Source organism: Girardinichthys multiradiatus, chromosome 23, assembly GCF_021462225.1.
Source record: "Girardinichthys multiradiatus isolate DD_20200921_A chromosome 23, DD_fGirMul_XY1, whole genome shotgun sequence".
In the NCBI taxonomy this organism is placed as follows: Eukaryota; Metazoa; Chordata; class Actinopteri; order Cyprinodontiformes; family Goodeidae; genus Girardinichthys; species Girardinichthys multiradiatus.
In genome coordinates, this window is record NC_061815.1 from 22,935,570 (window position 1) to 22,961,731 (window position 26,162).

The 26,162-nt window shown below is 40.7% G+C and overlaps 1 protein-coding gene across 1 annotated transcript; it reads left to right on the plus strand.

The window, feature by feature from the left end:
- Nucleotides 1-335: 335 nt before the first annotated feature.
- Nucleotides 336-25,934, plus strand: ccnjl (cyclin J-like). Its single transcript, XM_047352664.1, has 6 exons — nucleotides 336-582; nucleotides 1,215-1,322; nucleotides 7,730-7,940; nucleotides 19,893-20,192; nucleotides 20,284-20,443; nucleotides 22,163-25,934. The coding sequence occupies exons 2-6, from the start codon at nucleotides 1,245-1,247 to the stop codon at nucleotides 22,683-22,685; spliced, it is 1,272 nt and encodes a 423-aa protein (XP_047208620.1). The 5' UTR covers nucleotides 336-582; nucleotides 1,215-1,244; the 3' UTR covers nucleotides 22,686-25,934.
- Nucleotides 25,935-26,162: the final 228 nt, after the last annotated feature.

Sequence of the window (26,162 nt, forward strand, 5' to 3'; positions counted from 1 at the left end):
ATTAGCAATCAATTCAAATTAAATAAACGACTTCCATGATTTTAATTATGAATGGATTATGTTTACATTTTTAAATAATTAATGTGGTGCATTTGTTTACTTATTAGAGTTTTATTGAAGTTATCACATATTTATATTTGTATTTAATTAGATATTAATTAATTGGATTGTAGCATTTTTCGATAGGTTTGAAACCTATGCTAGTTGTAGTTTTAGGCAGTGACCTGGTAAAAACTACAACTCCCATGTTATGTGTAGGAGGGATCTAACGTGCGGCGCACGAGCCCAGCAGCAGCAGCTGGCGCAGCCGAAGAGGCTACTTTGTTACAGCCGAGCCACCGGAGAGAAAACGGCGGAGCAGATTGTGGATGGAAAAAGTGTGAACTCTTGCGGGGAAAGCTGGTTAAACCGCAGCGGGATTTTCTCGGCGGTGGCTGTTCGATGAGCTCTCTGGCGGATTTGAAGTTTTTGTTTTCGGCGACAGAGAGAGGTCTGCTTAAAAGTTGAGCCGCGGAGGAGTTCTCTCATTCAGGATGTCGGACTGAGACAAAGAGGGTCTGGGGGGGCATTCCCGACGGAGCGGTGAGTGGCACATGTAATAACCACTGCCGTGAAAAGTTAGCCATGGTTCAGGTTTTGTAAGAAAACCGGCGTTAGCTTGAGGTGCAGCGTCAGTTTGTAGCGTTAATGGGCTGTTTTTGTTTTACACGAGGGGATAATATCAAAGCTCGGTGGGCATCTTAGTCTCCCGTCGTGGTGATGTTTTACTAACGAATTAAATGTTAAATGTATTATCTACTTCCTGTATTATTTAAGAACTTTCCAAAAAGGCACATAACTGAAAGGCTTTATGAAAAATGTGGCCGAGCGGGCATTTAAATGAGCCATTTAAATTCCCGAGCAGAGAAGATGGCCTGTGTTGGCAAATAATTACTGCTGTTTAATTAGCACCAGCATTCTCCACGTTGATTTATTTTGTATAAAAACATATAATTAATACATGTAATCACAAGTCAGGGTACAATAATCATTCATTGTTCTATAATTAAATCATCTACGGAGAAACTTCAGCACTAGTCCTTCTGTCAAGGATGCTGTCTCTGCGGCTGCATTAAAGCTCCAAATGTTGTAGCTATAAAACTCTTTTTAGCCCTGTTTCCTGCACGTTGAGGTATCTGAACGTTGTTCCGTGTGGGAAACATCCATTTCTGCAGGTAAAACTTGATTGTGGACGCCTCCTCTGAATGGGAAGGATGGAGAGGGAGCTGCAGTGGTGGAAAGGACAGCTGGCTTCAGACATCCATCAGTCTTTACGCATTAAGGTGAGTTAGCCTCAAAGATAGATGTGTTCGTCAGGTTTAGAGCATCAAAGGACCTTTTAAATGACAGTAAGATCATGTGTGCAGGTTTAAATTTAAGGTTACGTATTTTACTACCTGTAATTCTGTCAATGATATCCCTCAATTTACATTAAAACATGAGGAAATTCCTGACCCGACACAGAATATTCATCACAAACATTGGCTTGAGTTTGATCATTTTTACAATATTGCCCAGAAACATTCAGCAAATGTTATCTGATTAATGTTCTGCTCAGTGGGTGTAATAGAAATGACCTGTGATAGTCCTTTATTCAGTGACATAGACAATGAATATGTTTCATAGTTAAAGACAGCAATGGAGAACATTGTGAATTGAAACAACCAGGTCATCTGCTTGAATCCTTTGCTAATGTAAACCTGATGGTTAAATTCTGAAATACAGCTAAAAGCTCTTGGTAAATTGTTGGAAAAGGGTCAGAACCTTGCCTGCAACAGGACTTTTCTCAGGTTGGAAATGGATGTGCTCACATGTCAGGTAGTTGGTTTTTGGGTGTTTAGGTACCTGTAAAGTTTCACTTCGTACTCCGGCTATGTCTCCAACAGGTAGTAAATAAATAGATAACAAATTGCACTCTTGGCGTGTTTTTCGTTATTTAAAGGGATTTTCAAAACTACAACCTGTAATTGTAAATAAGTAGTTTTTGCCAGGATGGCACAGCCAGTAACTGGGGAAAAAAACAGCAGCCGCGGACTCCCTGATTGTGACGTATCTATAATTACTCCCTCTTAACTTGAAGCAAGGTTGTTTTGTTTTTGTTACATGTCTAAGTCGGACTTGTTTTGACAGAACGTTTTTGAAATGTTTTCATGCAAATGTGTTAACTTGGGGTATTTCTTGTCTTGTATTTCTGCCGTCTGCAGCAAAGAAACCCTTTCCACAATAATGTTAACTCTGTATGTATGTTGAAAACATCTTTTAAAACAGTCGTATGGGGAGAATTCACCTGAAAAAGCAATAAAATAAAGTTTTACATTGACACCAGGTTTATATGTGTAGAGAATCTGTTTTTTAGTGTTTTAACAACTGAACGTCTGAGGAAATTCACAATGACACGTGAAAAGTTTAAGACCCTAAATCACTAACAAAAGACGTTTGATGAATGATTTATCCATTCTAGGGGTTAGAAAACATGAGGTTAATTGACTTCTTCGTTATTGCAAAAAATACATTTTCCCCACTTAAACATCAACAGAGCAGATCAATATTATGCCTTGAAACAAAAAGACACTCATCTTGCCTTCTTTTTCTAATGAAAAATCATTTAAACTTTTAAGTTAGAAATTAGTTGATCTCTAACTTAAGTCCTTGAAACATTAACAGACTACTTGGTTAATTATAAAAACAATCTTCCGATCTTCAGGTAAACACAATTTGGTCCCTGCTATGTGGCTTACAGCAATCCAGAAAAACAGATAATATAATATATTCTAGGTATATAGAACTTCTTGAAGTGCAGCCAGCAACGGCAGATAAAAAGTTGTTTTTGAGAAAATGGCGCCACCAGTAGTGTAATTGCGAAGAGACTGGAGCGAAACCAGTAAAGCTCTTTGTTTGGTGTTACTCCTTGGACAAAGCGAAACTTTTTGAATTGTCACCAAAATCGTGTTTCAGTTATGCGGCTATGTAGCTTATTTTAGCAGCTTTTAAAAATTAAATATTACATGTCTCATCAGAGATGCACATAAGGGTAAAAGCAGTTGTTGATGTTCTTGCGGAGTATTCAAGCAAACATGAAGTACAAAAAATATTCATGGCTCTGTTGCCTTGATTTAAATGTAACTGCATCAATAAATGAAGAGGTAGAAGTTAGGATTGTGTTTAATTATCCTCAAAGCATTATCACGCCCTTCCATTTGTGTCACTTTAATTGAGATATTTGTGACTTGACTGACATTTCCAACTCAGGGAGCCCTGTGGTGGTGAAGACACATCGAGACGTGAATATCAGGTGTCTTCATTTGTCGTAGACGGCGCTCAGGAGTGGAGTGATCTCTGTGGCATTTAGGACTTCTAACCTGATGTTTTTGAGTCACTTTGAGGCGTCGTTTGATTCAGTTTTCTCATGCTGGACATTGTCTGACTCAGAAAAACCGTAAGACAGAAAATCTGCACAGAGGTGGAAACTGACAGAACACCCACATTTTGTTTCCATGTGCTATATTTACTGTCAGCCCTATGTTGGGTTTTGGTTGCGCTGTATCTGTATTTCCGATTGCATCTCAAGCAACAGCCTCCGTATATTACGGTGTACCTTTATAGTACGATACCTTTGTTGCAAACTAAAGACTACAAATGATCACATTTATTATGAAACAGTGTGGTGTCTTCCTGCTGTCGAACGTGCATATGTTTAACTGTGTCAGCCAGCAGTGAGGATGCTCTGTACAGGGATTTCCCAATTACAAAACACCTTTTTGATTGTGCAATTTATGATGCATTGAAACACTGGAAGAGTTAAAGTGTTTTCTGACAGATTTATCCGTTGATCTCCTTTGCCTCACATTTTGTTTCTTTTTTCAGTTTTTATGTTTTGGCAGTGATCTCAGTTGTGTTGACATGCGTTTCGCACCTTCACCAGATGAGAAAATTGTATAAACTGGTATGTTAGATAATAGGTTAAACATTCTAAGGAGGTAACAAGGCACATGTAAGTGGGAAACAATGGGATGACATTGAAGAATTAACTGTGGAGCCATTTACAGCCAAAAATGGCGAATGTTAAGTCTAGTTGGTGCTAAATAACAAACTAGTTGGGTTAAAGAGTAATTTACAGTTAAAGTATTTTACTAAAAGGCTGAGACTGATGTCAGCTGGATCATATTATAACGTTTTAGAGAATTTACTGCAAAACAAGCTTACCTATTACTGAATTTATAGTCAATAAAAAAGTTAATGTTCTTTATTGGCACACAACATTATTGTAAATTGATTTCCTTTTGATTTTGTCCAATCAGTCAAGCAAAAAAGAGAAAAATGGTCAACCCTAATGAATATTATGGTCTGTGCTTGAAACAAGAAAAAAACAAACCCTCTTGATGAGCAAAGATAGTTTGATATTTTCTGGGAGATTACATGAACCAGAAAATATCCCAAGTCATTATCAGAGCCTCACACTGCGTTCAGATCTCCTGAGTGGCGCCTGCTCCCCCCACGTCTCATCCAGCTTTAATGACGTTTGCTGCAGCGATAATGCCCTGATGTGGGAGATAGTGGTGCTGTGTAGCATGTGGCAAATTATCAGACATGCAAATCGGCAGGCAGTTGTGGAATCCTTAATTACGGTGCCCCCCCAACAAAGGCACTTCTTCTCTCCATGCACACTCCACCACCACCTCCTCCCCAGCCCCCCAGACTGCAGCAGCCTCCTCCCTTCGACCACTCCACCCCCCTCCCTTCCTCCTGCTGCCCTTGCACCTCTAGATAGACAGATGGACCACAGGCAGTGGGAGGGGAGGAGAATTTTTGGAGGATTGGCTGATATGGGAGTTCGAGGCTCTGGGGGTGGTGCTGCTCCTATACATTGATGGTGGGGAGAGGAAGGGAGGGGGGCACTGTTTATTTTTGGATTCCATTGAAGTGTCAGTTGGAGCATCACCGTTTTTTTTAAAGTTGTGTTCAAAATAAGTACTTGACAGTTTGTGTAAGTCTGACCATGATGGCAGTTTTGCCCTCACAGCAGAGTCTATTGACTGTAAACATGTTTACCTGAGAGCTGATCTTAAAACTTGGGTCGGCTCCAACAAGCAGATATTTTCAATATATAATAATCAACCAGCAGCTTCCTGAGCTTTTGTATGTCCAGCCAGAAATATTCAGTGTAGTAATTGTGGGGGAAAAATAGCCTTTCAGAATCGAATGGCCCTGCATTTTACAGTGAAATGCCCAGCTCCAGATAAACCCATCAGGCTTTTAATGGTTGATTTTCATTCAGGTCTGATAAATACAGTTTTGACCAGTTCTAAAATATTACGCTTTTCTTCTATTATAACATATAGAAGAGAAAATATGCACCTGATGTGCTTTCATAGAGTTGGTAGTTTAATCCAACAGCAAATGAAGTATATCCCTAATTATGAATCAAATAATTGAATGAATGAATTAATTGAACTTATTAATCAAAGTACATTCTGTTGTGTGATGCATTTACAGACCAAACTTATTTTTAGTTTTGATGCAGTTAATAATTAGGGACAAATTCAGATTTTTTATCATTTGATCTGCCAATCACTGATCAGAGCTGATCAAGGGGATATACTGCTGTTTTCTTTAATACTGAGTTTTAATTCAATCTTTTGGACTTACAGGGGTTGGACAATGAAACTGAAACACCTGTCATTTTAGTGTGGGAGGTTTAATGGCTAAATTGGACCAGCCTGGTAGCCAGTCTTCACTGATTGCACATTGCACCAGTAAGAGCAGAGTGTGAAGGTTCAATTAGCAGGGTAAGAGCACAGTTTTGCTCAAAATATTGAAATGCACACAACATTATGGGTGACATACCAGAGTTCAAAAGAGGACAAATTGTTGGTGCACGTCTTGCAGGCGCATCTGTAACCAAGACAGCAAGTCTTTGTGATGTATCAAGAGCCACAGTATCCAGGGTAATGTCAGCATACCACCAAGAAGGACTAACCACATCCAACAGGATTAACTGTGGATGCAAGAGGAAGCTGTCTGAAAGGGATGTTCGGGTGCTAACCCGGATTGTATCCAAAAAACATAAAACCACGGCTGCCCAAATCACGGCAGAATTAAATGTGCACCTCAACTCTCCTGTTTCCACCAGAACTGTCCGTTGGGAGCTCCACAGGGTCAATATACACGGCCGGGATGCTATAGCCAAACCTTTGGTCACTCATGCCAATGCCAAACGTCAGTTTCAATGGTGCAAGGAGCGCAAATCTTGGACTGTGGACAATGTGAAACATGTATTGTTCTCTGATGAGTCCACCTTTACTGTTTTCCCCACATCCGGGAGAGTTACGGTGTGGAGAAGCCCCAAAGAAGCGTACCACCCAGACTGTTGCATGCCCAGAGTGAAGCATAGGGATGGATCAGTGATGGTTTGGGCTGCCATATCATGGCATTCCCTTGGCCCAATACTTGTGCTAGATGGGCGCGTCACTGCCAAGGTCTACCGAACCATTCTTGAGGACCATGTGCATCCAATGGTTCAAACATTGTATCCTGAAGGCAGTGCCGTGTATCATGATGACAATTCACCAATACACACAGCAAGACTGGTGAAAGATTGGTTTGATGAACATGAAAGTGAAGTTGAACATCTCCCATGGCCTGCACAGTCACCAGATCTAAATATTATTGAGCCACTTTGGGGTGTTTTGGAGGAGAGAGTCAGGAAACGTTTTCCTCCACCAGTATCATGTAGTGACCTGGCCACTATCCTGCAAGAAGAATGGCTTAAAATCCCTCTGACCACTGTGCAGGACTTGTATATGTCATTCCCAAGACGAATTGATGCTGTATTGGTCGCAAAAGGAGGCCCTACACCATACTAATAAATTATTGTGGTCTAAAACCAGGTGTTTCAGTTTCATTGTCCAATCCCTGTATCTGCAGGCAGATTTGTAATGTTTTTGACAGCTAATGTCCTAGGAAATTGCTTACCAGTCCTCATAAGGATTCTTTTTGTTATTTGCCTTTATGGTTTTGCATTTTACAGACTGTGTAGACACTAATCTACCCTCTACCTGTTGGCATCCTCTGATCGAACACATTATGTCTTGTTTACTCCTATTTACATGGCACACAACATTTTTAAAAATAATTCAGGTTATGCTTTTTTTTAAACCATCTGCTGTGTAAATGTGAACATGCCGTTCTAAATATTTTTGGGTTCTGAAGCAAAAACCAGAACCTTTTTTTTCTTTCCAGCTTATTTGAAGATGGTTCAGAAAGTCCTGGTCTGATTTCTTGCTAATGCCCCAGAGTGTCTTCTTTCCACTTTGAAACACATGCAGCTAATTGAACATGAATAGGAGATGTGTTAAGGGTGAAACCTAATCCTATCTGCTGCTGAACCCTCCCCAGACTATACACTCATGATCCCTCGGCCCATTGTTCATAGCCCCCTGCAGTGATCCATATTAGCTTCAGTTTTCTGCAGCAATGGCAAATTCAGTACAACTGAATCAAGGTTGAATATTGGAAAATTCTCTCTATTAGGTGGAAACTCTCTCCTTTATGTGAATGTTTTCATCTCACTTGAGAGCAGTTAAACTCAGCGAACTGGAGATGTGGAAGGATCTATTATGCATACCAGGCTCATCCCCCACATTTCTTCATCACTGCTTCCGCTCGCCTCATCTTTCTTTTCCCCCTCCAGGAGCTGAAGCTGCCCGTCTACCGGGCCCACTCTCCACAGATCGGCATGCGACGCTACTTCGCAGACTTGTTGGCCATCCTGAGCAATCGGTACCAGCTGTGTCCTACAGCACGCCACCTGGCCGTCTACCTGCTCGACTTGTTCATGGACCACTACGATGTTGCTGTAAAACAGCTCTATGTCATCGCCCTCTCCTGTTTGCTGCTAGCTAGTAAGTCCAGAAATGCAAATTAATCTTCTATGTCTGAAGAAACTGCACATTTGTTTAATTTTTTGTGGATTTCTTTTTTTTTTACTGAAATATTGAAGACATTATTGTTAATGGGTTTGGAGTAGTTATCTTGAAAAGAATGGCTTCTCTTTATCTGTAAGTAAACAGCTTCAGGCAGATATCTTGGTGTTATCTTCTGTGGTTTCTGCAACATGGCACAAGGTAAAGCATTTCCTGAAAGAAGGCTAATTTTAAGCAGCGCCCTAGACACCATCTTCACTTTCTAGACTGATCTGCTGTTTCTAACGTGAGCTAAAAAGGAACAGTGGTTGAAAAGATGCACCAATCAGAGTATTGTGGCTTATTGTGATTTTTCACTATACATAAAATCTAAATACTTTTTTCTACTTCCAGAACTGAATTAGTTGAAAATCGAACTGTCCTAAAAATAACACTTTTGTAGATTAATAAAGCGATGACTCTCTCTCTACATCTCTGAACACAGTAAATTTTCCAGGTTCTGAGAAGTTATCTAAACAAATATGGTTATATTCCACTTACTCTAAATAATAGACAGTGCCAGTTTAATTATAAAGGAGAAAAGGGTTGTTATATAAATTTATTGCATCTAGACCAGAGCCTTAGGTTTTTCTGTTGTGATTATACAGGTCCTTCTCAAAATATTAGCATATTGTGATAAAGTTCATTATTTTCCATAATGTCATGATGAAAATTTAACATTCATATATTTTAGATTCATTGCACACTAACTGAAATATTTCAGGTCTTTTATTGTCTTAATACGGATGATTGTGGCATACAGCTCATGAAAACCCAAAATTCCTATCTCACAAAATTAGCATATTTCATCCGACCAATAAAAGAAAAGTGTTTTTAATACAAAAAACGTCAACCTTCAAATAATCATGTACAGTTATGCACTCAATACTTGGTCGGGAATCCTTTTGCAGAAATGACTGCTTCAATGCGGCGTGGCATGGAGGCAATCAGCCTGTGGCACTGCTGAGGTCTTATGGAGGCCCAGGATGCTTCGATAGCGGCCTTTAGCTCATCCAGAGTGTTGGGTCTTGAGTCTCTCAACGTTCTCTTCACAATATCCCACAGATTCTCTATGGGGTTCAGGTCAGGAGAGTTGGCAGGCCAATTGAGCACAGTGATACCATGGTCAGTAAACCATTTACCAGTGGTTTTGGCACTGTGAGCAGGTGCCAGGTCGTGCTGAAAAATGAAATGTTCATCTCCATAAAGCTTTTCAGCAGATGGAAGCATGAAGTGCTCCAAAATCTCCTGATAGCTAGCTGCATTGACCCTGCCCTTGATAAAACACAGTGGACCAACACCAGCAGCTCACACGGCACCCCAGACCATCACTGACTGTGGGTACTTGACACTGGACTTCTGGCATTTTGGCATTTCCTTCTCCCCAGTCTTCCTCCAGACTCTGGCACCTTGATTTCCGAATGACATGCAGAATTTGCTTTCATCTGAAAAAAGTACTTTGGACCACTGAGCAACAGTCCAGTGCTGCTTCTCTGTAGCCCAGGTCAGGCGCTTCTGCCGCTGTTTCTGGTTCAAAAGTGGCTTGACCTGGGGAATGCGGCACCTGTAGCCCATTTCCTGCACACGCCTGTGCACGGTGGCTCTGGATGTTTCTACTCCAGACTCAGTCCACTGCTTCCGCAGGTCCCCCAAGGTCTGGAATCGGCCCTTCTCCACAATCTTCCTCAGGGTCCGGTCACCTCTTCTCGTTGTGCAGCGTTTTCTGCCACACTTTTTCCTTCCCACAGACTTCCCACTGAGGTGCCGTGATACAGCACTCTGGGAACAGCCTATTCGTTCAGAAATGTCTTTCTGTGTCTTACCCTCTTGCTTGAGGGTGTCAATAGTGACCTTCTGGACAGCAGTCAGGTCGGCAGTCTTACCCATGATTGGGGTTTTGAGTGATGAACCAGGCTGGGAGTTTTAAAGGCCTCAGGAATCTTTTGCAGGTGTTTAGAGTTAACTCGTTGATTCAGATGATTAGGTTCATAGCTCGTTTAGAGACCCTTTTAATGATATGCTAATTTTGTTAGATATGAATTTTGGGTTTTCATGAGCTGTATGCCAAAATCATCCGTATTAAGACAATAAAAGACCTGAAATATTTCAGTTAGTGTGCAATTAATCTAAAATATATGAATGTTAAATTTTCATCATGATATTATGGAAAATAATTAACTTTATCACAATATGCTAATATTTTGAGAAGGACCTGTATACACCACAGGTCAGATATTTGGAAGCAAGTTTTATTTGTATACTTTGCAAAAAAATAAACCTAATTATTATATTAAGAGTCGCTTATCAGAATATATATCTACAATAATTATGAGATAGTTGGTTTTAGACTTTACTTTCCTCAAAGTAACCTTCAGTGGATTTAATAACAGCATTTCAATCTTCTCAGCCCTAAAACTAGGCCCCTCTTTGTTGCTGTTGTTAACACTTCTTCAGCAATGATCTGGTTACATCAATGTATACTGAACAGCAAATTGAGAAAGATGGTGGCTGTAAGTGAAGTCAAAGTCTGATCGTGCAGTAAATGCATATCTAAAATCCATAGAAGTCATACTGGTAATTAAGAAAGGCAAAATTAACAGAAAATAGAATTTAATTATATATTTAACCAAATATTTAACTTTTATTTCCTAATCTGAAATGTTGCACAGCATTTAGAACTAGAAAATTTCGGAAGAAATTTAGACGGGGCCTGCCTCTTGGTGCGTGCTTCTCCGCCCGGAGCTTGCAATATAAAAATCATTGTCTTTGCTATTATCAGCTTAAAAAACAATTACTAGTAACTCTGGTAGACTGAGGCTTTTATTTTGAAAATTTTAGTAAGCCTTATTTCAAAGGACCAGCATAGTCCCATTTCCAACACTGGTTGAGCTCCAACAGTAGTGTGAAGCCCAGTCCTGTAATGTTCTATTGTTTAAAATCCTAAGGCTTTTATTTTGTAGAGCATGTTTTGTCTTATTTTGAAAGTCCAGCATGGTTGTCCCTTCAGGTCTGGGTTAGTTCCATTAGTTATATAGATCCTGCTTGCTATTTAAAAATCATTATGTATGCCATTATCAGCTCAAAAAAATCACTAGTAATTATTAAAGATTCAAGCTTTTATTTTGAAAGTTTCAGTAGGTTTTATTTTAAAAGGCCAACATGGACCTATTCCCAACACTGGGTGAGCTCCAACATTAGTCTGAAGCCCAGTCCTGCAATGATCTATTGTTTAAAGTGTAAAGGCTTTTATTTTCTAGAGCATGTTTTGTCTTATTTTGAAAGTCCAGCTTGGTTGTCCTTTCAGGTCTGGGTTAGTTTCATTAGTTATAAAGAACCTGCTTGCTCTTCTGAAACCATTGTGTATGCCATTATCAGCATTAAAAAATCATTAGTAACCATGGAAGGTTGATGAAAGAAATTGCCCTTTAGGATTAATCACTGTTGTCTGGATGTTGGAACAGCAGTACATGCTGTTTAAGTTCCCCACACAAAATGGCGGCCATGTAGTTGCCTCCTATCAAGATGGTCCAAGGGTTAGGGGTCGGGTCAGGTTTAAGCCATAGAAATGACTGAAAATCAATGAAAGTCAATGCAGAAAGATAGTAATCCATGCATGTGTGTGTGGGTGTGTGTGCGGGTGTGTGTGTGTGTGTGTGTGTGTGTGTGAGACACAGAGAGGCAGAAAGAAAGACAGAATCCCATCCAGACATATACAGTAGGAGATACACAGAGCTATAAATAGAACAGTGAGGAATGAATCAGCCAATCAGCAAAGAGCGTCAGTGTAACTTGACACCTGCTGTTTCTCACTCACGCAGCACCTCACACTCTGTCTCCCCTGGTCTAGGCTTTATAACATGGAGGCGCATGCTCCCGAACTACTGGCCATAACTCGGAAACCGTAGGGGCCATCGATGTCATTCTTGGACCGTTTTTATCAGAACGGACAGGGGATCGAGACTATTAACACGTTTTTGTTGAAAATATAATAATAAAGGCACAACACTAGGTGAAAAGAGAGGGAAAATGGATAAAAAGACAAAAATGCCTGAACATGCTCCCAAACAAAGTCTAATATCTCGGAAACCGTACATGGTATTTGAAATTTTTTTGAACTGTTGGTGAAAGCCATCCCTCGTCCCCGATCATGGAGATTTTCATAGCTCTATGTCGTTCACAGTATAAAATAGGAGGATGGAAAGAAATGGTGTCACTCATGGATTACAGGTCAAGCTCTCATTGAAAATACATGGGAGAAGGCCTACAGAAATCTACTGACTCTTGGCGATCGAGGGTGTTTGACAGAAAACCGTGAGACTTAGAAAAACGTTAATTACGTTGCCATGGTAACTCGAAACGCTAATAAAAGTAATAGCACACCTCCCGGGACCGAGCCGGACGTTTTGATATTTATATTGTGGGGGTGCGCGCTACGGTTCGGGCAGCATTAATCTGGACGGAAGAAAAATAAATAAGAGTCCAGTTCAGAGGTGAATAACAATAGGTGCCTGCCAAGCATTGCATTGGAGGCAATGCATGGCAGGAACCTATTAAACTCGTCAGGAAGATGTTCCCCTGGTGGCAGCTTATAGAAACAATAGAGCCTGTATACTGAAAATAATGGAACAGCATTTATTGAAATTGTTTCACACAATGAAAAGCAGTTATATATATATATATATATATATACATACATATATATATACACACACAGAAAAGTATTACAATAGATGGTACCCAAAACTAGGTTGGCAGCACTGAGTTACAAAAGACTTACACTAAAAGATACATAAGGAAGCTGCCAAACTGATGAGAGCGCAGCACTCGCTGATGGCGCAGTCCTTCTCAAACTGTCTTATCTTAAAAGATGGTGAAAAAAACCTGCTTTTAAAGATGATGTAGGTCTTAAAACTTGATATATATTTTAGTGTTCGACCAAAAAAACTCACTGCTTAACAAAAAACATCCAGCTTATGTCAGTTTTCACTGAGATAGATGGTTTCTGTTCTTCTGGCTGAATTTCTTTTCAAGCCAAAATGATTTCTGAACACAAATGGTTGCCAGTTTGCCTCTTCCTTCTGCTGTGAAATCTTGGTGTTTCTTCTTCCTTTGTGTTGAAGCAGGTGAGTTAATCATTCTTCCCCCACTGCTGCACAGTGCAGGTTGCTTGGTGGTTATTACTGCCTCCATGTCTGTCTGGTGATTAGCAGACTGTGAGCTTTTTCATGCATTAATGCAGCCCTTGGCATCATGGATAATTAGACTAATGATGCTGTCAGAATGGGAGTCTGGAAAAGAGCTCGTTCACTTGGGAGGGCTCAGTGTGTGTGTGTGGAGTCAAAGAAGACCATCTTCAATAAGACACCAGTCTCTCTGGTGAGATGTGAGACTTGTGAGGTTTTTATTTAAAAAGGCGAGTCTGAGAATAGATTTTAGAGTTTGCTCACATAGTTAAGTAAAGTATCATCTTGACCCAAGTGGAGCTTTGTTTTCTGAGTCTAACAGATTAATCAGATTTTGTATTGAATTGTCTGATCATAGCTTTCATTTGCAGTGGCTCTGTTCTGCATCTGCTCCTCCAGCACTCGGGGGACTCTCTGTCATGATTGATGAAGGCTTGAAAGGCTGTTGGATTCACAGTTGACTTAGATTTTCATCTGTCTTGAGGTGCTTTGGAATCTGGCCTAGTTATTGAACAACCTGCCTGGGTCTCACTGCTTCCCTTTAGCACAAACCATTGTCTTTCTTTTAACTTTCGCAGTTGGTTAATTAATCTGTAGCTTTTTTGGGCCTCTCAGCAGTCACTGCCTAATCCTGTTATTCTATTGTATGTGTGTTTTTTATAGGCACTTCTGTGTGTGTGTGTTCAGCCACAGATGATCTCCTCTTCCGTTTACAGGAGAGAGATTACGGTCCATTTTTAAAACCCTTTTAGGACTGAGTGTTATTGACTGTTGGCCACTTGTTTTGAGATGCTGCTTAGCTTTAAGAACACAATTAATTAGAGAAACCGCAATCCTGGGCTGAACCTATCATCCCAGAACCACAAAGTTTCCTTTGTGTGGCATTCCATGAAGTCCTGCAGGGATCACATCAGTCTTCCTGGCAGGTTTTAGTCCACAGACTAAGAGCTTTGCATCCTGCAGCTGTTTGTTGGTAGAGATGACATCATTAATATGTTTGTGTCAGCCAGAACAAAAATGTTATTGTTTTTTTCTGTTTTGAGATTGTTTTTTTGTTTATGCCAGATGTCTCTTGTCTGGATTTGCTTCTCATGCTCATTTTTAATACGTTTCATTGAATAAACCAGATTAAGTAACTTGCATTGGAAAACATCGAGAGCAATAAAGAACATCCTGCTGAAACGACTGAGTACATGAGGCTCAGTGGCATTGACCACAGAGTGCACATAAACGGGCCTCGGAGCCCCGGGGGTGGGGACGAGCTGTGTGCTGAGGGGCACCTGCCATATGCTCTCCGAGTCAGGCCTCAAACAAAAGCCAGTCAGTGCAAGCAGGCCGGCCAGCCAGACCCTTCCCACAATGGGGGGAAGGGGAGTGCACTCTCAGACGTGAAGGTTGTTGTGTATGTGTGCGTGTAGCAGGGTTCACCACGAGCTTAGTGACTATAGGAGGATGTGGTCACTATGGTAACTATGTGATAAACCTAAAGATTAGTTTTCCAAAGAGAATATTTGAATTTCTCAACACAAAGAGCCAAATGGGTGTCTAAAAGCCAGGCTTCCAGCGGTGTCGTTTTACCTTTCCGCTGCCGGCTTCATTTCCTCCTCGCTCCTATCACCTTGTCTGGGTCGGGCATAGAGAGTCAGTCCCGGGACAGGCCGGCCTGTGAAAGTAACCGCACATCCCCCCGGGGGCCGGGAAGTGAACGGAGCAGCACTTCAAAGGTAGGCTGGCTGCTGATGTTAAACAGGGTATATAGAGGCAGAGGGGGTGGGTGAGCTGGTGGAACATGTTAGAACATGTTGCAACCAAAAAAATGTATAAAGATATACAAACAAAGCTAAATACGATGAAGTATAATCTTTCAGTTTAGATCTGTATAGCAATCTTGATTTATAAAGCAGAAGAGTAAATGCCCCTGCCAAGTAAGATGCAGGGTGCTCCCATCTCATTGAATCCCACCCAAAACTCTGACACACATATGCATAGAACAGGGGTTTCTAACAATTCTCTATGGTCACCCAAGCATTCAGCTTTTTGGGTCAGAGGTCAGATTGGGCCTACATTGTTGGAGCCCCCAGGACCAGGGGGTGGCAACACGGAGATTATGTGACAGAGCTGTGACCAACCTCTCTCTCTCGCAGTGAAAGATAAAGCGACAAATGAGAAATGATTAAGAAGAAGAAGTCTCCTCACATCTGTCAGGCCAAAGAAAATATAAAGAAACAGTTAGCAGGAGTACTTCAGAAAGGTTTTCTTCATCTTCTTCTGTAATTACAAGACTATAAATTTATGATGGAAAGTCCAAATTTTCTGTAGTGTTGGTAGTTTTTCAGTTTAGGGTTTTTCTATATATTTAGTCATTATTTTGGGGTAAATTACCTTTGAAGCTGTGTCTAAAGTGTTGCCCATTTAGTATCTTTTTAACGGTTAAAAACCACAAAAAAACGTAGTTGCTGCGTGCGTCTCTGTTGTCTTTAATATGTACTATTTACCATTATTGGTAAAGCATGAAAGATGTTTGTTTGATCATTTGTTGAAGCCAGAACACTCAAACAAAAGCTGTTGGGTTTGCTTTAAACGGACCAGTTTGTTTCCCATAGTTTGTTTGGTCGGAGCTCGCCTGCAAATCACCGCTACTGCAGTTGACTGACTGCTAGGATGCAAGCGGACTCTCCAGCAAACCAAAGTCAGGAATTGAACCAGCTGCAAGGATAACATGTTCAGAGTGACATGCTGGAAAGCTCTGCTCACAGTAGGCAACTTCTTGTGAAAAGGCAAGTAGGGTAGAACCCGAAAGTAAAAACAGGAACCTCACGGCTGCATAAATCTGCTGTTGCTCTGTTGCTTGTTTTCATTTGGAACAAGCTGGCCGAACAGGGTGGATTTCTTCTCCATGCTTTTTCGCCCTACCTCAGACGCCTTGCAGGTAACGTTTTCCAGGTGATTTGGTCTGCTTTCTACAGTGCAGTGTGAAGGTGAACCAAACCAAGTAAAGGTGTGAATTCTTTTGTCATTTCCTGCCTTATCGAACAAAGTCCCCGGGACTGCCCTGGTATGAAAAAACTCTAATGTTCTGATTTGGGATCTCGGAAACTCTGGCTGGATGGAATTCCCTGTCTGAGAATACATCTCAGGTTTTATCAGTTCCAACCTATTTCCACCTTGACCTTTTACCCAAACAGCACACCTGGGGCAACCCTCTGCATCCTGGTCTGACCTCTTCCTAACTCCTAACCTCTGAACTCTGTCTGACTCCCCATCATCTGTAGGTGCTGTGACAAATGATCGATGGCTTGTGTTTGTATGGAGTAATGGTTTCTGGAGATAAAAAAGGAAGTTCTCATTTGTCTCTTCTTGCTTGCTGAGATGATAGGATCGGTTTGCTGCCTGCATTCCAGGTGAGCTGAACTCACAGGAGAGGAATGCTCCGTCCCATTCAGCCAGCATGCAGACTGACAAGAGACAACTGATGGGAGCTCTGGTGGGCTGGGGTTGGTGTAGAAGGGGGACAGAAGATAAAATACACATAATGTAGAGTTTGATCAGTCTTGTTAAGGTTAATGAAAACCTAGTTGGAAAATAAAGCATTTTTTAAATTGTCCTTTCAACTCTTTGCACCCACAATGCATTTATTCCCAATTTAAAAAGAGATGTTGTACATTATCTGTTTTCATCTGGCCAATGATTAATTTGTTGTTGGAAAAAAAATCATAAAATATAAATTTTATGATAGAAATATCCCCGACAGACGTAAGCATTACCAGTTGGTTCTAAAACAGGCAAAAAAGAGATTTGCTGTTTTCAAGTAAATCATTTAACATCAATAACTTATTTAATGTTTATTCAAGACAAGCAGGTTTAGACTTTTTTTGTTTTTATCAATGTGGAAAATGTAATTATAAATATAACCGAGGATAAAGATGGGGAGGTTGAATAATTGTTCAGTGATAAAGTGTTGAGATTTCCAAGAATACAAAGAACTCTGGAGTTAGATTTTTCCAAGACTTGCTTAGTAATATTTGTCCTGGGTATTTTAGTTGATAAGTAGTGACTCCAGACTGCTAAATATATGCATTATATGCACCCAAGCATGAAACAATTGTTTTTTGTCATTCTTTTCTCCAAATAATCACCTGCAAGGTCTTAAGTGCTGAGATTTTGAAACGTTAAACAATCAGCTTCACTGTAAATCAACTTCTTCACTAAATCCTTGAGTTTTAGGTTGGTTTTATTTTTTTAAATATAGACTTCTGGACGTTTAATTTTTTTTTTTTTTGGTGCATTCAGTCTCAAATGTATTTTACTCAGCCGTCATAGCTTTGTAGCAGGCTAAACTCCTGTTAAAATGTATTTGCGTCAGTAATTCTTATGTTAGTTCATCCAAAGCTGTAAACCAGATTTATGGCTGTGGAGCACAATGACTGAGGCTGGTTGCATTTTGTCTCTCCACTTCAAAGAGGCTGGCGCTATGGACAGGTTGAGGGCTCTGGTGGCTTTTTACGGCTGCGTTTTTGCGGACAGGTCACTGATTTAGAGGATATGAGGGTGAGAGAATGTGGCAAGTGTGCACAGACCTGGAAGGAGTCATGGTGGCTGTAAACAGCTCTGTTTCTTATTGTGCTTCCTGTTCTGCCAGAGAAACACCATTACTGTCTCCCTGCTAATTACACATTACTCCCACCTCCCCGCATGTTCGGGCTGCACATTTACGCGTCCTCCCTCCTGCCTTGTTTAATGATAGGTCGCAACTTCGGTGATAAACTTCCGCTGTGCACAAAGATCCTCCTCTAGCCACAGGGATGAAGGGATCAATGAGGTCTACAGCATGTCAGACAACTGTGGCTCAGAGTATTCCCTTCTAACTGTTGCTCAGTAATGTCAATAAACACCCCTATTTTCACTGTTGGGTTGCCATGGTTTTAGATCAGAAGATTAACTCCACAGAGGGTTTCTGTTGTTCCCAGCTTGGTTTCTAATCCGTGCAGAGGGAATATACAACCTACTGGCTCCAACATACCATGGAGAGGTGCTTAAACAGCTTGTTTCAATATAAGTCGGTTTTTTATGTCAGTATAAATAGTGAGGGCATCGCTTTGTCTCTTTAAACAGTTCTGTGTACTTTTAGGAATGGTTGTTGTATATTTGCTCACCTTTTAAAATAATCAGCAGCAACCAGAACATTGAAGCAGCGTTTGTCAGAAACGGTGAATCTCGTTGTAAAGCACTCTCTGAACTAGTTAGTATTGGTTGTAAAGTGTTTAGAAACATGTTTTATTGTGTCTTCATTATATTTTAATGTACAATTAGGAAATCTTTCCATACTGTTGATTAGTTCCACATCAGAGAAGGTCATAATAGCAGATGTCTCATACCAGCACTGCCTGAGCTTTGATTTTAGCTGGAAGACGAGTGTAGTTTGAATGCTGGGCTGTATCAGAGTAACCTGACACCCTCATTCCTAATTTTTGGAGAGGAGGCCTCTTGGAGCCTCGGATTAAAGGCAGGAACAACCCTCTTGGTTGGTCACGTGGACCCCTGTGGCCTCGGGCCTGTTGCTATGGAAAAGAGCACGTCTCTAAACTGGGAGGGGGCTGACCAAAGTGACATCGCTCTGGTGGATCTGGGTGAAACATTAGGTCAACTAACTGGATAGCATCTAATTCTTTGTCATGTATTATGTTTTTTAGAGGCAGATCTGTTTACAATAATTATTTTAATCTAAAACATCCCCTTGTTTTTACTGCTCCGTTTATGTTTATTCTGTCATGGTAATTAGAGCTGCATAAAATATTGCTGCTATGTCCTCATCTTAGTACAAGTATGTGTGTCATTAATGTCATGTAAGAGTGCTGGGGACGTAATATCTGCATGTAAAGATGTCGTCCTGTTGGATGGATTCTTACTGCAGTGAATACCCACACTTGACACCGCTCCTGTTCCCTAAAGAGCTAAAGGTCAAACAGAGATCTGTTAGCACTGTATAAATGTAATCACAAAATGTAACCATAATACTGACATCTCATAATGTTCTAATACTGTGCTGACCTAATAGTTATACCAAATAGTCTACAAATGTTTCCAAATTTGTTGGAGTCTGGAACGTATGTTCTTTTGAGTCGTGCATTTACTATCGTTTCATTTTCTGTCTGCTCCTTGTATGTTTCAAAGGGCTGCAACTAACGTTTATTTTGCTAATCGATTAATCTGTCGACAGATTTGTCAATTGATTAATAATCAGAGAGAAAAAGGTGTTTTAAGAGGAGGTTTTTTACAGTATTTGAACCAAGTGAAGCTAAAGCTGTGCCACATTAGGAGTTCTGGATGGAGCATATTTATAGACCAAGGATTTTCATCCTAAATGCAACATGTCTATATTTTGTACAATTATGGCCTAATTACTGCTCTGAGGGGGATTGTTCTTTCAGCAAACGGCATGTTTTAAAGTCTTTGTACTCCAGGTAAAGATTATTCAATTACTAAATTAGTTGAAGATTATTTCACTAATTGATTAATCATGATTAATTGCTTTAATGCTCAAAATGAATGGATGGACTTTTCAATAAAACAGCAGCTCTCCTTAATGCCTAAAATACATTTTCATGTAATAATTCTGAAGTAACAAATATCTATATCTGCTTTTTAGAGCTTTGAATGAAATCAGCTACCTGTGGTTAAATAAACTGTTGTTATGTTCTTCTTTTTCAAGGTAAATTTGAGGAGAAGGAAGACCGGGTCCCTAAACTGGAGCAGCTGAACTCTCTTGGCTTTATGTGCAGCCTGAACCTTGTCCTTAACAAGAGGGATCTGATCAAAATGGAGCTGCTGCTGCTGGAGACCTTCGGCTGGAATCTGTGCATGCCCACGCCTGCCCACTTTATCGACTACTACCTCCATGCCGCAGTGCAGGAGGGCGACCTCTACAACGGCTGGCCCTTGTCCTCCCTGTCCAAGACTAAGGCTTTCATGGACAAATACACTCACTACTTCCTGGAGGTTTCACTGCAGGGTGAGTTGGAGAAGAGGGGAGGTAAACTACTCACAGGGAAATGTCCAGGTGTTTTGATGAAAAATTTCATTTTGTTATTTTTGCCTTGTAGATCATGCCTTCCTGAATTTCAGACCCTCTCAGGTCGCTGCTGCTTGCGTCGCAGCATCCCGCATTTGCCTTCAAATTTCCCCAAGCTGGACAACTGCTCTCCATCTGCTAACAGGGTACTCCTGGGACCACCTCACCCCATGTATCGAGCTGATGCTGCTGTAAGAGACACACAAAGACACACATGTAAAATACAATCAAATAAACTGTGTGACCGCATGTAGGGATAGAAACGGTTTATTTCCACAACATTTTACATGTTCCCGTTGTTGATTTGAACATTGCCTTACTGTAGCCAGAACAGCATTATTCCAGGGTCTGCTTGTTGCAGAACTAGTGCTCAGCCAGTTGAGTTGATTTGTGTGAAGATCTAAATACATGGCGCTGCAGAAGATCTCATTTTTTTGTCACTGATGTTTAAAAGAGACTGAAGTTCCTGCCTATTTTTTAGCTTAAGCACAATCAGATTGGGTGGAGAATGTTTGTTTGAGAGCAGCAGTTTTTAATTCTGGCTATGGAGTCACAAATGAGTTTAGATCTGGACTTTGACTAGGGCATTCCAACACATTAAAATGCATTAGTCTGAACCATCCCATTCCAGCTCCGGCTGTATGTTTAGGGTCATTGTTCCGCTGGAAGGTGAACTCTACCCCAGGATCAAGTATTTTCCAGGATTGTTGGCCTGTTTTTAGCTCCATCCATCTTCCCATTAACTCCTTGCTGTCATTGCTTTAAAAGCTGCCCCACAGTATAATGCGACTACTGTGTTTCACTGTTGGGATGGTGTGAATAGGGTAAGTGCAGTGAAGGGCTGAAACAATTAATTGGATTAATCGATTGTTAAAATAATCGTCAACCAATTTAATAATTGAATAATCTTTAACTGCAGCATACAGACTCTGAATAACACATGCCATTTTCTGAAAGAACAACCCATTTACAGCAGTAATTAGGCCAAAACTGTACAAAAAATATATGCATTTTGCAGATGAAACACCTTTGTCTATAAATATGCTCCATCCAGAACTCCTCAACGCGCAGTTTTAGCTTCACATGGTTCAAATACTGTAAAAACTCTCCTATTAGGCTGCTTTTGCTGTCCGATTATTAATCGTATAATCGGAAGAAATAGTCAACAGATTAATTGATTAGCAAAATAATCATTAGTTGCAGCCCTAGTGCGCTGTTTGTTTTTGTCCACGCAGAAGATTGCTACTAGACCAAAGCCTTCATTTTGGTCTCATCTTAACGCCGCACCTTCTCTCACATCTTCCCTACATGACTTGTGGAAAACGCCAAGCAGAACTTCTTCTGGCTTTTAAAACAGTTGGTTTCTTCTTGCTGCTTGCCGATAAAGGTTTGCTTCTTCAAATGCACAGCTAATAGTTCTGCTATTGACAGATTGTCCCACCTGAGCGGTGGATCCCTGCAGCTCTGCCAGGGTCACCACGGGCTGCTCCTCTGAATAATGCTGTTCCTCCTAGGCCAGTCATTTAGATGGGTGACCATGTCTTAGTACTTTTACAGTTCTGCCATAGTATTTCCACTTTTAGAAGCCAGTGGGTGCATTTAGCTGGATTAGACGAAAGGGGCCTGAAAACAAATACGCACCAGTTATCAGATTTGTATTTGGGGAAAAAAGATCATGTATCATTTTGTTTCCTCTTCACAATCATGCTCCACTTTGTGTTGGTCTATATAAAGGTCATGACAACATGTGATAAAGGTTCACGGAGGAGTATGAATACGTTTCCAAGGGACTATATGTTTATGTTCTTTTAATAAATTTAGTGAAACAGGCTTTTTTGAATTTCCTTGTATTGAAGCCTCCACACTCTGTGTCATTGACTTATTTTTCCTGTTTGTTATGCTAATGACAGGGCTCATGACAACGATGTGAAGGAGGCAAATAAAACCAAATCCACCCCTCCCCACAGGCCCTCCTCTCTGCAATCCCAGCCCCAGATTTCTCACCTCTCTCCAGTATCTGCAATCCAGAGACCAGCCTCCTCCTCTTCCTCCACCTCCTCCACACCACAGTTGTTTTTCCAGCCAGACAGCTTCACACACCTCTCTCAGCATTCCCCGTCTCTGTCCCAGCTCCAAGCACTGGCTGACTCTCAGGCTTTGGGTCCAGTGGTGAACATGTCTCAGGACTTCCTTCAGAGCCACAGGATGGGCCTGCTAACAGGGCCCCCTGCTATCACTGCTGGAGGAGCATTCCCCACCTACCCAAGCCTAACCTCAGGTCTCCAGCCTGGGGCCCGTGCACTGCCTCTTCAGAGCCCCATTTCTGTGCAGATGGCTCTTGCTGGAGAGCCACGACACTGTCTGAGCATGGCCTACAGTGGGGGTTACCTGGGGGCACATCACACGTTCACAGCCGGCTGCTTTGACAGGTGACGCCAGGAGACGGAGAGGGAGCACAAACCCCTACGAGAATCCACCGTAATGCTTCTGTCCCAGCTCCCTACCCCGAAACACCCATTTACAGACCTCGTCTCCCTCTCCGTCGGCACGGCAACACTTTTAGCTACCCCAGTTTCCCCGCCGCTCTCACACAGACGCCTCAAACGTAAGCAGAGGGCCAGGGGCAAGACAGACCCGGTGGAAGTCATCACGCTGACGTGACGAACGCTCCTCTGCCTCGAGTTAAACCCCGAGGTGCTGCAGAAATCTCTCCACCATACTCTGAACTGGCTTTATAAATGTGTGTTATTACGAGACTGTCATCACTGTGAATGAGATGAAAGCAGCAGTGTGATCAAACAGCCACCTCATTGAGTGCCTGCTCTCAGTTGTGCTTGATAGCTGAGCCAATTTTAGAAGTGCACAGAACACAATGTATCTGTGGTAAATGCCTCTTGCTGCTCAACATTTTTTTTTTTTTTTTTACTTCTAATCCAAAAATGTAACAAATTTCATAGGAAATCTGGCTGATTATATTTTTTATGTAAGCCAACGTTAGACTAGAGATAGAATGAAATAATTGTAGGCCTATTGCTTTACTGGAGAAGCATAAAAAGGTTTTGAATACCTTTTTGAAGTTTCCTCTACATCAGCTAACATTTGATGCAAAGAACTGAGAGGCTTCTCTGAGAACTCCCAACAACACAAGACCTCAGAGGAGACCAAGAACTCATTGTTTCGTGCACAGCAGGCGACGTCGATCGGCTCAAACAGGCCTGTTCTCTTTCCCTCCTTCCAAAGTTGAGCTCTCACACCTGCAGGTGTAGATGTGGCTCTCCTACAAGCTTCTAATTTGTTGAAGACAAACCGATGTGACTGGACCAGCCTGGTGGAGACGACGCCGAGGTTTGTTGTGTTGTACATATGAAATGCTGCTGCCTTCTTAAGAACTGTTGGTTCTGTCTGTGTTAATGACTCCAATGTTTACATGAACCACTATCAGGGACTTAATCAAGATTACTTGAATATGATGCCATTGAAACATGTTATAACTTCTATTTATAACTTTTTATTTTTGTTTAGTTCCCTCATTTTGTTTAATGTAGTGTAGCTTTTTTTTTTTTTTAACCAAATTAGAAATCCACTAGTAAGTGAGTGTAGTTTTCTTTTTGTCTGTTTGTTCCGGCTCAGGTTTTAAGGCTGAAGCTGCCTTCTTTTCTTTTTTTCCACTTCTTTTTGTGCTTTAAAGTGGATGCTATTGTAGCATCTGTGCTCCCCTTATCACTGGATCATACTCCGTGTATCTGACTAACTGAATGCAGATGCTGCATAAAGGAACAAACCCGTTTCGTAGATGTGAACATCTGCATCCAGTCATCTGTAATTGCTTCTCAAATTTGTAAAGCTGCAGTCCTCCATCATCCACTTCCTGTTGAAGTGTAAACACATTCCCGGGTTCCCAGAGCCGATCACCATGCTGGTACCTTCACACAAGTTCTGTTTGGTCTAAATTAGGACCAGAAACTGTATAATACACAGAATTTTTAAAAATACAATTCTGTGAATAATCATCAGTAATAATTACCTGACCTCTAATAGAAAGATGTCATGTTGCTGAGGTTATTGAAAAGTGATTAAATCCCCAAAGCAGAGGAAGGCTAACAGCTAGTCAGACATGCTGCTGATTTGAGTAATTTTAATAAATATTAATGTCATTAATCATTGACTTTAGCAAATATCAACACCCTAAATTTAAAAAAATAAGACCGTTAAGCTTGCCGTTGTTTTCTCAGCTTAGTGTGAGTTCACCTCGATCATTTCCAAACAACTACGACACCTGAAAATGTGCAGGAACGTTCAACTTTTGATGCACTAATCACGGCCAGTGAATTCTCTCACTCTTGACAGACTTGTAGGAGACTGAGTCGTGTCTGATGGGGCCGGTTGATGTAACACCTGCCTATCAGATAATTTAGATAAATCACAGCTAAAGAAAAGTATTCCCACAGCATGATACTGCCACCACCATGCTCAGTAGGGATGGCATGTTCAGGGTGTGTGTTATACACGATTAGGCGGGAACAAAACGGAATGAAGTAAAAATAATTTGGTCGGCTGCACATTTACACACAGGCACAAAAGCAGTCAAACGTTTGTTTAATTGGTTCCAAAAACACTTATTTAGGTGATAAGGCAGCAGATACACAACATAGCATTTTGTTTTTTAGACCAAAAATTTAAAAGTTCATTCTTTCTTTGGCAGGTAAGCTACTGGTTACTGAAAAATCTCACCTCAAAAACTCCAACCCAGTCTCTTTAACATGGTTACATTTCTATGTGGTTTGATGTTATGGGTGGAAGTGTTAACATTTCAACTAATGGCACCAAATCTAGATCATCATTAAAATATCTGTTTATTTTGGAGTGTTGCTAATTGCTTGATCTGGATACTCTAAAAGTGAAATAAACTACTAAAAGGATCGAACGGTCTGTAGGTTTAGTGTTTCGGTTTTGAAGTTAAAAATACTTGTTTATTGTGGACGCTGCAGCATGGCCGTGCCCTGCAGTTGCTTTACATGAACTTCCTGAAAATGTGCAAAGATTCAGTAGCTGCAGCTCTGTGGTCAAACGTTTATATATGAAATTAATTATACTCTGCCTTTTGTTTTTCGACTTTGTGTACCATTTTGTAATATTTTATACATTCCTTGTATTTTTGAATTATGTTATAATTTTATTGTTTCTGCTGTTAGTGCGAACTAGATTTTTATTTTTTTTTTTTTTGTGTTAGGTTTCTGTTTGCAACTTCTTGTTGAGGTGTCAAAAGGTGCAATAGGTTGTCTCTTGGGTTTTTGCTGACCACAGCCATCACCGACTCCTGTAAACCACTGGTTCAACCTTTATTAACTTATTTTTTCTTATTAAATGTGTAATTTCCCTCAATCTCCACTAGTGGGCATTAGGCTCTGAACACAGTGAACATATTGCAGCTATATGCTACTAGCGATCAATATTACGTAATACTTGGAGCTATGAGTTTTTAAATGTTTTTTTTATTTTGCATGTCCTGAACATGAAAGGTGCTGTTGCCACTCACCTCAGCAGACAACACGTGTTCTTTGTAAAAGGGATGAAATGACATTTATTTTTATATTTCTTTCTAACAACCTGTAGTCTTGGTTTATTTCACACTGACTGATTTTATCATTGTGCCACAGCAAAATAAACCCACATTTGAGTCGATTTCTGAGACATGTCTATATATATGTTTTATTAAAATTCCTGCAGCATTCAAGGAAATTAAGGTTTTCACTTGAAATTAATTTCCAGGGTTACAAGCAAATGTGGACGGTGCTGTAATTCTTTATCATTTTAACAAATTCTTAATTTAAAAAAGACTGATTTCAGTATCAGGATCAAAGCTAATCTACTCAACCTATAATGCAGTTTCTGACATTAACATATGCCATT

Coding starts and splice junctions, on each gene's coding strand:
- ccnjl (XM_047352664.1), top strand. CDS start 1,245: ATGGGAAGGATGGAGAGGGAGCTGCAGTGGTGGAAAGGACAGCTGGCT. Junction 1,323..7,729: donor ATCAGTCTTTACGCATTAAG/GTGAGTTAGCCT, acceptor TTCCCCCTCCAG/GAGCTGAAGCTGCCCGTCTA. Junction 20,444..22,162: donor TGTATCGAGCTGATGCTGCT/GTAAGAGACACA, acceptor TGCTAATGACAG/GGCTCATGACAACGATGTGA.